Here is a 12,770-nt window from a genome sequence, read left to right on the forward strand (position 1 = left end):
ACCACACTGCTCAATCTTTCAATAGAATCCCCAATAACCCTCCCGCTGCTACCAGACCTCATTACTCAGGATCACAGGGCCCTACTCCATCACAACCTAGGACCTCTTCTCGTCACAGCATGGAAGCTCCATGGCTGAGCCCCCCTGGAGTTAACATGCTCTGAGCTAGTGAGGGAGGTACTCTTAAGTAGTAGGAAACCCTCCACAAGGGCTATTTACCTGGACAAGTGGAAAAACTTCTCATCTCGGTCCAGCCAAAGGGGTTGTCGGGCCAAGTCAGGCACAGTCTCTGGATCTTGGACTATCTGTTACACTTGAAACAACAGGGCCTGGCATGCTTCTCAATTATGGTGCACCTAACAGCAATCTGAGCCTTCCATTCTGGTGAAGCAGGGCGCTTGGTGTTTGCCATCCCTTTGGTGTCTCGGTTCCTGAAAGGCCTAGATAGACTGTACCCTCCCACTCATTGACCACTTCTCCCGTGAGACCTTAACCGTGTCCTCTCATGGCTCCTTATTATACTTATCCTGGAAGGTGGCATTCCTTGTGGCTATCACTTCGGCCAGAAGGGTCTCCAAACTCAGGGCACTGATATCAGAACCACCTTACATCGTTTTCTTTAAGGATAAGGTTCAACTCCATCCTCACCCGGCATTTCTACTTAAGGTGGTGTCCCAGTTCCATATGAATCAGGATATCTTCCTACCTTTTTTCTACCCGAAACTGCATGCTAGCAGTCGAGAACGCAGGCTGCATTCGTTGAACATTAGATGAGTTTTGGCCTTCTATATAGGAAGAACAAAGCCATTCAAAAAGACTTCTCAGCTCTTTGTGGCACTGCCAGAGAGGATGAAAGGTCTTGCAGTTTCTTCTCAAAGCATTTCTTCATGGATTACCTCATGCATTAAGACCTGTTATGAGTTTGCGGAAGTGCTGGCTCCCAAGCTTATGGCAAATTCGACTAGGGCATAGGTGTCTTCTGCTGCCTATCTGGCCCAGGTACTGATTCAAGATATTTGTAGAGCTGCAAGGTGGTCCACCATACATACTTTCACTGCTCACTATGCTATCACCTAGCAGGGCAGGAATGATGCTGCGTTCGGCAGAGCTGTACTCCAGTCCATACTTCTCTACGCTCCGACCCCAGCGCCATTGGTTTGACTAGGGAGTCACTTACTTGGAATTGACATGAGCAAGCACTCGAAGAAGAAAAAATGGTTACCTACCTTCCATAACTGTTGTTCTTTGAGATGTGTTGCTCATGTCCATTCCAAGACCTTGCCTACCCCTCTGTCGGAGCCAACAGGCAAGAAGGAACTGAGGGGATGGAGGATCAGCTGGGCCCTATGTAGAGCACCATGAAGGCGTGACTCCAAGGGGCTCCAATGTCGACCCTACGGGTACTTCTGAGGGAAACTTTCCAGCAATCTGTGCACGTAGCGCATGCACGCCTACTTAGAATGGACATGAGCAACACATCTTGAAGAACAACAATTATGGAAGGTAGGTAACCGTTTTTTTCCTTTCTGTTGTAACTGTAAATTCAGTGTTTACATCTGTCTTTCATTTGTAACTGCTGCCATTGGAGCCTTGAGGAGTACCCCTTCACACTTGAGGAACACCTGACCCTGGTGAGAAAATAAAGAGGATTAGGGAGGATAGGTTCAGCAAGATCCTACAAGCCACTGCTGCATCAGACTCTGAACAGAGGGCCTGGAGGATGAATATTGCATATAGTATGGAGAAGGAAAGAGCAGACAAGAGACAGTACCAACAGGAAAAGGAGAGGGAGATGCACCAGGACATAGTGGGACTTCTCAGACAGCAAACAAATGCTACAGATGCTTGTTGTCCTTCAGGTCCAGGAGTCATGGCTTGCCACCCTTTGCAGTCACTGGACAACTCCAGTTTAGCAGCTCTCTACATCCCCCAACATTCCATGTGGCATCACGGGCCATATCCCTACCCCCACCACTCCACTCGGGAACAGCAATGAGAATCAAAGTTCACATATACCAACTGTGGCTCTCACAGATCAGTATATGTATAGCCAAAATGGATAGAAATGTTTTTTGCCTTTCTAATTTTAAAATTCTGTTCTGTTAACTTATTTTGGAAGGTTGTATTGTATTGTTTTTTTAATGGCACATTGTTTTTTGCATGGTTTTTGGCATGCAGTGAATTTATATATTTTTTTTAAATAAATTCATCTTTATTTCTTCATACTATACGCTACTACTAGAGCGCTCACTATTTATAACTAGTTAGTTAGCGGTCCCATTAATTAGTGCTCGTTTCTCAGACCCAGACACGATGCTCCACCATCTGCAGCTGCTCCGTGAATGCCATCAACAATCTTGAATTGTTTTGTTCACTATGTCCCTCATCAATATGTCCTTAAAGAAATCATCATGTCCCTCATTCTTGTGGTTCCCCTTGTGACTCTGCATATATTGGAGGATCATTTGTCTTGTGTTTGTAACATTCATGACAATAGAGCAGAACTGTGAAGGCTCTATGGTTCTGTCATAGATGGTGGACAGTGAAAAATGCTGTAAAAGTTTGTGTGTTTTTTTTAAAAATGAGAAAATTATGGGCTATAAATGACATTATGGGATGGAGAAAAGTTCCCATCAAGCAACTAACTCCTTGCTCCCAGTCACCCCTGTGAGACTCATTTCTACCCCACAACACCCTCTGAAAATTTCCCAAAAGGCAGTGACCTGGCCAGTGGCGAGTGGCACACTGGAATACCTACCTGTGGCGCACTACACCCTGCATAGACAAAATCACTGCTGAGTACACACAGCATCAGTGCATGCAGCCAGATATCACGTGGATGAGTCATATGCTAACTGCAATGGCTGTATGTTCGTGTAACTTACATTGACCAATGTTGGTAGTGTAGCAGGGCCTCACTCTCTTTAATCAAGATGCTTTTTAATAAAATCCTTGCTGCACCTTCTAGTTGCTTCTCCCAAACCACCAGCACCATCTCTTTTTTTTGTCTGAATTGAGAGTCTGCTAGCTAGTTTTCAATCAACCCCAAATCTTACATAAACTGTGATTTAAAATACCCCTGTTGTTTGACCTTCTCTTTTCCAAATACAAATAGAGAATTCTAACATGGGATTTTAGAATATTTTAAAAATTAAATTATTGCTTATAAAATGTATATTTGGATAGCACTAGAGACAGAACTCCTTTCTGCGGAAGCAGTTTTATTTTTCCTCTCTTTAAGCTTGACCTGTAGAGGCCAGTTCTAGAGATGAGAAGATAGTGTAGTCCTGATGCTCACTGAGTCTGTGGTGCCTCTGACCCCTTGATCATGATCCATTAGTTTCAGCTGTGATTATGGTTTTCATGATGTGTAAATAGACTGAGACCATTAACTCATTTCTCTTAGGCTACTAACCAACTATTAATAATAACTTTGTTACTACAGACCCAGATTTGATTTAAATCAGCATGTCAAGATAAAAGGCTCTGTAACCCTTTAGCAGTCCCCTGAGCCATTGTTTGAAAAGTAATTTGATGCATGTCTTGTAATGGGAAAGAAATAAGGAATCCTTTCCAGTTCAGATTGTCTTAAAATAGAAACAGTATGTTGGAATATTTTAGCTGTTTTTATAAGTGATTTCTAACAGTGCAAGAAGATGTTTCATTTGCTTTTTAGAATCACTGATTTTTTCCCTCATTTGTAGTAGCAAGAGTTAACACAGTGGAGCAGTAGAGATTCTGAGATGCAGCATAGGAATTACATTCTCTGTCATTTGTGGTTTAAGAAAAGGGGGTGGTATTCAGCATTTGAAAGGGTTTTAATGAATGCTCTTAGTGTTTGTGAAAATGAATGGTCAGAGGATGGGGAGGAAAGCAGTAGAAAGTGCATTGACTGCTTTAGTATAACCTGATTAGCATTTTTCTTGATTGAGGTGACTGTTTCATCTTGTATTTTCATTCCAGTATTTTTCATCATCTCTTGCCATTTGTTTATATTCAGATGACGTGATTTTAAAAAAGCGCTTTTATGCATGGGAATGCAGTCCCTCCCAAAATTTGCTTGCCATATGCAGGCAGAGCATGTGTTTCTCTAGTCTTGGTTGGGTGCACAAATCTTCTTTTATGTGCACTGCTTCTTGCCCTGTTGCCTAGACGATCACTTGCTTTCACTGAGAATGTCTGGCTCTCGTAAAGAGTTTGACGTGAAGCAGATTTTAAAAATCAGATGGAGATGGTTTGGTCACCAGTCATCAACCCCTAATTCTGCAGTTGATGACCACCAGAGAGACTTCTGGAATAGAGGCCAAAGTGCAACAACTGGTGGGACAAAGTTTTTAGATCCAGGTAACCTACCATTACCTTTGGCATCAATTGGTTACAGAAGGTCCAGCCAACAGGATTTCCAGAATTCACCTCCTTGGCCAATGGCATCCACCTCTGAAGTCTCTACATTTGAGTTCACAACAGCAGACTGTGGAGGTGCACGTTGGCTTGACAGACCAGAAACAGATGATGGAGCGAGTGAAGAAGAAAATGAATCGGACAGCAGTTCATGCAGGTTAATTGTTATTTTCCTATTGTGGGAAATGAGTTGTCATTTGTTGTCTTTAATGTCATTTTATGTTTCATGCCTACAAATGTAGGCTATAATTGATCATAGTTTAAAATACTTCAGAATTTTCTGACAGTTGCATTGCATCAAAAACATAAAAATACTGATAAATGGCAGAGCGTATAGCTGAATATATTTGCTATGACCAATTTAAAGTGTAACTTTAATATAACTAACCTACAGCAAAATTAATCTTTAAAGCTACTAAAAATATGCACATGACAGCTTTACATTGCTGTTTTTAAAATTACTTCAGAGTAACATTTGTTCTGTGCTTAACTGTATTAAGAATTGGTTTTACACTAAATTAAAAAGAAGTAATGTAGAGGTAAGATTTCTATAGCTCTGAAATCTTCAAATGTTTTTGAGAATAAAAGATTCAATTGGAAAAAATAAAATGATTTGTTTTAGCTATGAATCTCAATTATAATTTTTTCCTTTAAGTGCATTTTTGTAGTGTTCTTCAGTTGTAAATCTGGGCGTATAAATCTGTATTTTAATTTCCACATGTATATGTTGATTATGAAGCCGAATGTGAGTACAACTTAAAGAAAAAAATGTTACTTCATACATTGAACTGATACACTGCCAACCAGCTTGTGCAGCAAACTAAAACATGAAGAGTGCCTTAAAATGATTGTGGCTGTGCTAATCAAGTATCTTAAGTTGTAAACCTAATTATGTCCATAAAATTATGGCAATGGTTTTGTTTTTCTCTTGCATCTTGTTTCTGGTGCTAAAAATAAATAAGACATGATATTGCTATTGTTTTTTATCAAATGGTGATTGTTAATTGGTGGAAAATAAATTATACGTATTTTAATATCTTTTTTTTCTTGGTTACTATCAAAATGTCAGTTTATTTCCATTACCTCCTTTAATACTTAGCTCAACTGTACTACACAAAGTACCATGTCTTGCTGTGCCCTTTTTGTTGTTTTAAATATTGGAAATGCTACAACAGTTAACTTGCCCTTTCAAATTCATTTTTATGTTGTTTGCTTTCTAGCTTTTAAAATTATTTTGCAGTGACCTGATATTCTAAAGAGGGGGTGACTATATTTATTCAAAGAGGGGGAGAGTGTTTACTAATAAACCTTTTAGGAATAGATCAGTCCAGTTAATGTAGTTTCAGTGCATTGAATTCCCTTTGGAGAGTGTACCCATATATAGAAAAAATTACTTGGTACAAAGGCAAACAGACAAGAATAAATGCTGCACAGTTTATGGTTATCCTTTCAAGATGGGGGAAAAAACAACCAAAAAGCAAAAGAAAAATTCTCTCTGTTTAGGAGACAACATAGTGTTTGCTTTTGTCACTGAATTGTAAACCTTTTTCAGAATTATAAGGGAATGAAACATTGCATGCTAAGGTTATATGGAAAGCAGTTTAATCTTGCTGTAATGAGTATATCCAGCTATCAACAAAATGTGAATCAGAGAAAGTATGCAAGGATCTTCTTTATGAGGTGATTTTCAGTATTTGTTTTTGTAAACAATTATATGAACAATTACTACAAATGACATGAATCCATCACCATTCGGTCTACATAGATAGTGTCTTTTTAATATTTTCAGAAACCTCTTCAGATTGTGTAATTTTTCTATGTACAGCACTACACAAACAAGAGGATATTCTCAAGGTGAAAACAATTGGTATAAGAATCCATTTTTCATTTGAAGTGATCAATGTGCAGTCTTTAAAATTTTAAAGAGACATTTCAATTTGCAGAAAAGGTCAAATACAGGAAAGGAACTGAAGTATGACAAATAAAACTAGTTAATAAAATAATAGGGAAGTGGAATATTATGATTATCTGTTTGAAGTATAAGGGGAATCTGTGTATAATCTTAGTATTTTAATTTTATTTATTGTGGTCGAGTTCTGTTTTGTTTTTGCAAGTGGCAAGAGTTATATAGTACTAGAAACACTTGTAAATTTAATAAAATTGAAGTACAAATCTTGTCTGGCTTCTGTATCCTTTACCAAAGTAACTGCATCCTAGTTTTCTTTGTGTTTACACTCATCATCTGTACCATGTAGAATTATTTGCCTGATGCTTGTATTCTTTGTATTGTGATTTAACGTTTGCCATTACTTTATTTTCCTTAAATGAGAGAATTTTAGATAAATTATGGGTTCAATATGAAATTTCATGTATAGTTATTGCTAATGGTTAGGAAGTTTCTTCAGTTAATCATTTGTTTGTGTACACTTGCATCTTCAAGATAAAGTGTGTACTAAACCATTTTTGCTCCACATTCTTTACAAAAGGTATGTAAAAACCCACAAACAGGAATCCTCTAAAAATACTAAACAGTATGGCACATCAGTTGATAAACTCTGAATGAAAAGTTTGAACCTCCTTCCTACTTGTAATCATTAATGTAAAGGGAATTAATAACCATACAATCAGTCTTCTCTGTACATTCTTCTAAAATACAATTTCACATTTACTATGTTTTTTTGGGGGTAGCTCAAAAATAATCTTTGTTGCCTTCAAACTTCCTTCCCAATATAAGGTCCCCATGTTCCTGTCAGTGGAAATAAGCCACATCTGGGAGTGGAAACTCTACTCATAGGTGTTTTTTCCATTGAATTCTTCTGTAAAAGAGGGAAGATTTGGATGAATGGGTGCATGTGCACACAACCACCCCCCGCCCTTTCTGTCAGTAAAGGAGAATTGGGTTCCAAGCCCATTGATCTGCAGAGATCTGTAGAAGAGAAATGTTGTGTCTCTCAAGTTCTTGCGTTTGCACTCCTCCCTAGATGAGTGCCATGTTGCAGTCCCTGGAAGCACAGCATGGTAGAGGCAGTAGTCTTGTACTCTGCATGTCTTCTCCTACCATGCCGTATGGGAATATGTGGGCCAAAGCAGAGGGAACAAGGGGATTTAAATCGGGTCTCTGGTGTGGTGAAAGTTTAAAATCTTAACGTACACTTAACATGTATATTGGGGCCTATAAATGAGATCCTGTTGGCTATTGATCCACTCCTACACCTACTGTAGTGCAGCTATGTATTAGCTCTTTTAAATACCATAGGGCAGTGGCTCTCAACCTTTCCAGACTACTGTACCCCTTTCAGGAATCTGATTTGTCTTGCGTAATTCCAAGTTTCACCTCACTTAAAAACTACTTGCATACCGAATCAGACCTAAAAACACAAAAGTGTCACAGCACACTATTACTGAAAAATTGCTTGCTGTCTTATTACCATATATTTATAAAATAAATCAATGGAATATAAATATTGTACTTACATTTCAGTGCATAGTATATAGAACAGGATAAACAAGTCATTGTCTGTATGAAATTTTAGTTTGTACTGACTTTGCTAGTGCTTTTTATGTAACCTGTTATAAAACTAGGCAAATATCTAAATGAGTTGATGTACCCCCGGAAGACTTCTGCAAACAGCCAGGGGTACATGTATCCCTGGGTGAGAACCACTACCATAGGGTGTGCCGAGTAGGCTAAGCATACAGATTGTTCATTTCACCTAGACAGCGCTGGAAGATTGTTAGGGATAGGTTATTTAATGATTAAATAAATACAAATTAAAAAATAAACATCACCATGGTACTAACCAGATCTGTACCAAACATTATTGATCACTTTGCTGGTATGTTGTAGCCTTCCTCTCCACCCCCACTCTCTTTTTAGATTGTAAATTCTTTGGAATAGGGAGCATGTCATATATGTACAGTGCCTAGCACAAAGTAGATTCATCCTGATGGAACAGTTGTTTCTGGATTTCTTAGCTGTGGGTTTGTTTGTAGTGGGATGATACTAAGACACTTAATACTAACTGAGGGGCTTATAGAAAGAGAGTGTACTGTTGTATGCCTCTGTCCTGGGAAGTAAAAATCAGAATAGATACTTTGAAAATATTAAAACAAATTTTCCCTTGTAAAACTGAAGTTGCCTGTATACATATAAATAAGACAATTCTCAGTAACAATGGCAGTTATAGAAAGTGTTAATGTCTTCTGTTTCTTCAGAGACACATCACACACACAGAGGGGCTAAAAAATTTTGTCTTTATTGTTTTTCCCTACCTGGGTCAGAAAATTCATTTTAGCATAATTCTATTGTGAAAGGTAGAGATTTGCTTTTTTAAAAGGCACCTTTTTACTCAACAGGTCTGTTTCTCCTGTATTTTGTGTCTTTCTTTACTCACAGATTTTGAAGGGTTTTTTTTTTGTTTGTTTTGTACTGCTTCTCTTCTGTGTCTCCTGAGATCTAGATTTCAGTGTCATCTCAGTCTTTACAGAATTAAAGATCTTTTTTGTTCCTTCTAATTCCTCTCAATCACCATTAATATTCTGGTCTCTAAAGCTCTCAATCTCAGTCTCTTCTTTCACTCTTTTCTTCTTTTCCCCTGCCATCATGACCCTTCTTCCTAATATCCTGTTTCCCATTAAAGGGTATTTCTTGCTTCTGGGATCACTAAAATTGATTCTTTCCTTGGCATCCCACTCTTTAAAACTCTTGCCCACACCTTGATCATTTTTCAACGTGGCTACTGTAAAATTATGCTCTCTAGCCTTCCTGTCTCTCTTCTCTCCAAAACACTACAATTAATGCCATTTCCTTTTGCTCTGTCCATACCACTTCCCTTCAATATTTAAATCCCTTCCCTGACTTCTTATGAAAGTGGTTAGCCATGATCAAAGCAAGTCTTATCTGAAAAGTGTTTAGCACAGATACACACCATTAGGAGTATTTTTATATGAGGATGTAAGATCTGTTTGATTTAGAAGGACCTCGTGGTCCTGGCCATTAGCACAATACATTTCTCTAGTGTAGACAAGGCCTTAGTCCTCAATTTCAAAGGTGTATATACTCTCTCTTCCTTTACTTTCTCCCACAACCAACTCTGTTCTCATTTCCTCCTAATTTTCGCCCTTCACAGTCTTTTGCTCCCTATGCTTCTCAAAAGCCTCTTTAACAATCCCAGTATGGCTTCATGCCTTCATTCATGTTGGTGTCTAAGTTTGGAAGAATCTTCTACTTCCTGTCTGCCAAATGCCTTCTCTTTCATATATCAAGAATCCTTCCTACCTCATTCTCCTTTTCAACAAACTTTCCACACTCTCTATTACTTGAATTGTTGTCTTGTCAGTTTTTGATTGTGAGTTGTTTTTGGACGGGAACATCTTATTCCAAGTTTGTGAAGTATCATGTAAGCTGACAGCATATGCAAATATTATTAAATAACCTAGAAAAAGCTGATGTCTTAAAGTGAAGTACATGTCTTGCCTCCATTTACTGACCAAAATTACATGAACAATGTATCTATGACCTTTTCTGCAATAAAGATTTTTGCAAAATCTTTCCCTAGAAAAGACTTCAGTGGCTTCCTATATTTTTACCATTTCTTGGCTGTGGTGTGTGGGGTTTTTGGTGTTATAGTAGGATAACTATATCACCTTAGCTGCTCCTCTCCCTTCCTCCCCCATTAAAATCCTAGAACAGATGATGCACTGCAAGGTAGTCTTTACTGCGAGGTGGCTAAGCAAGATCAGCCCTTATAATCCTGCCTGTGGTTGACCTCACCTAGTTTACCTCCCAGTAAAACTACAGTGCTTTGTCTCCACTAGGATATTATAGCGGGATAACTAGTGCATGTTTGGCATACCATGGTAAGAATGCAACTTTTCTTGACAGTGAAGACAAAGCCTCAGTTTAAACTAACTGGACCAATGGTAGTTTTGGTAGGCAACTTTTAAAAAATGATATTTACTGAATAATTGTTTTTCAAACCAAAGGCACTAGTCTTCAAGAGGAACGATGTCCATGCTAAGTTTAAAATGTCAGGTGTTGGTCCTGTAGTCCTGTTTCAAAAAGGATATTTGGAACTTTTTATAGTAGGAAAGGGATAAAATGTGTTTTTTTCACTTTATCAAAAAGAGTTTTGCTCAGACTTAAAATTTTGATTTTATTGGTAGAGCCAAAGCATTGAGCAGCTCAACCTAAGACTTGGTCTACACTAAAAAATTAGGTTGACCCAGCTGCATCGCTCAAGGGTATGAAAAATCCACATCCCTCAGTGGCATAGTTAAGATGACCTAATCTCCAGTGTAGACAGTGCTAGGTTGATGGAAGAATTCTTCCATCGATCTAGCTACCGCCTACTGGGAGTTGAATTACCTATGCCGATGGGAGGGGTGTAGATAGTGTCTACAGTGAAGTGCTACAGCAGCACTGCTGCAGTTGTGCTGCTGTAGCATTTCAAGTGTAGATAATCCCTAAAAGGTGAATATTTTTGAAAATGGAATGTTCGAAAACAAGTGCTTATAAGAATGATGGATTTGCAATCTTAATTATGATAGGCCAGGGCTAGTAATTCTTGTACAAATAATTCTTGTATAATAATTAAAATTTTTCATTTGCTTTGTTACTATCCGAAATGATTAAAAATCCAGAGTTTACATGTTCCCTGACACTGTGCTCCCACTCCCTCCAGAATTTAAAAAAGAAAAAGACATTTCTTCTGTTTTCAGAGAGAGCTTTCATATTATAAACTGCTGCTGTGTGACCTCTTTGCGCTGCAGCACTGCATCCTGAAACAGCAAAACGATAGGTGTCTATTTCACCCTCCTGCTTTTTAATAGGCTGTTAATTTTGAAGCCTAATTATGATCACTTCAGCACCAGCATGATTAATTGTTTCACTGCTGAACAATGAACCACTTTCCCAGGCAAAAATACTTAATTAATCAAAAGTCTTGCTTGGAGGAAAAAAAAATCCCTTAAACTACTAACTCTCTTACTTTGGTCTCTGGTCGTCAGTTGAAATGTTTTAAGTCCCGAGTAGTGAGTTGAGTTCAAAATAACTACTCATGATTAAAATAAAGCACGTGCTTAAATTCCCTGCTGGATTGGAGTCCTAGAGAACAGGTTAAAATCTATATCCTCTGTATATTGATACATTTATCTTTATCAACAGGATATCCAAAACCCCATATCTAATATGGATAAAGGCCAGTCTTCAGATTAACAATTCTGTATTTCTTTTTTATACCTCCATCCTTTTAAAACTATCCTCTTCTTTCAAATCTTCTTGTTGGTGTAGTCAGTGCTATATGAGCTCTTCTTTACAATAAATGGTGGAAAGAAAAGCAAGAGAAAAATAACAGGAAGGAAGGAAGCTTAAAAGAGAAAAAGGAAAGCGTTATTAACTGAATCATGTTCCAAGATATTTGACAATAAAAATATTTCCATTGCATACATGTCATAACTGTGTGTATCTAAATATTAATTTTCTTAAATTTATCCTCAGAGAAGTTGTATAGAAAGGGCACTTTAAGACCTTTATCTCTCAAAAAGTACTGATATGGCCCCTGTTACAATAGTATCCGAAAGCCTTACAACAACCTGTGAGGAAATAGAAATGTTGATGTGACTTTCATTGTTTCAGCTGTGAACTGAATTGCTTCATTAGAATATTAGCCATTTTAAGATTTTGTTGTCGTCTCCTCCAGGACTTCCAACAGCAGTCAGACTCTATCATCTTGCCAAACCATGGAGCCTTGTACATCAGATGACTTTTTTCAACCCATTTTACAGATGGGGAACCAAGTCTCAGAGACTAAGGGTATGTCCATGCTACAGCTGGAATCATGCCTCCCTGCCCAAGTAGACAGATGTACACTAGCTCTGCTCAAGCTGGCATGTTAAAAATAGCAGTGTGGAGATTGCAGCCTGGGTGGCAGCAAAGGCTAGCCACCTAAGTGCAAGTCTACCCAACCCCATGGATACGTACACAGGTGGTTAGGCCATGCTGCAACACCCACACTGCTATTTTTTGCATGCTAACTTGAGCAGAGCTAGTGCATATATGTCCACCCGAGCTGGGAGGTACGCTCCCAGCTGCAATGTAGACATGCTGTAAAGGTATGTCTACACTACTGAAATTGTCTGTCTAGCATAGCTGTGTTGCCATAGCATTGCCAGCATAACCCGCTAGTGTGGACATAGCCTATTTGGATAGAAGAGATCTTTCTGTCTGTGTAGGAACAAGACCTCTCCAAATGATGGTAGCAAGATCAATGGAAGCATTCTTCCATCAACATAACCTCCATAATCAATGCACCTAAGTCAGCATATTTATGTCAGTCAGGAGTGTGGATTTTTAAGTGTAAACCAGGCCT

The 12,770-nt window shown here is 38.5% G+C and overlaps 1 protein-coding gene across 7 annotated transcripts in view; it reads left to right on the top strand.

The window, feature by feature from the left end:
* Positions 1 to 12,770, top strand: part of LOC137155368 (kelch-like protein 5) — an 82,278-nt gene that overhangs the window by 40,351 nt on the left and 29,157 nt on the right. For 2 of the 7 annotated variants that reach the window (XM_067551562.1, XM_067551563.1), the window contains exon 1: positions 4,176 to 4,558. The exons of the other annotated variants lie outside the window; for them this stretch is intronic. In XM_067551562.1, the coding sequence (XP_067407663.1) occupies positions 4,176 to 4,558 (383 nt within the window). Of the gene's footprint in view, positions 1 to 4,175; positions 4,559 to 12,770 lie in introns of those variants that run through there. 7 annotated transcript variants of the gene reach the window in all.

Source organism: Emydura macquarii, unplaced genomic scaffold (assembly GCF_026122565.2).
Source record: "Emydura macquarii macquarii isolate MOO-44397 ecotype Brisbane River unplaced genomic scaffold, CSIRO-AGI_Emac_v2 contig_1353, whole genome shotgun sequence".
Classification (NCBI taxonomy): domain Eukaryota; kingdom Metazoa; phylum Chordata; order Testudines; family Chelidae; genus Emydura; species Emydura macquarii.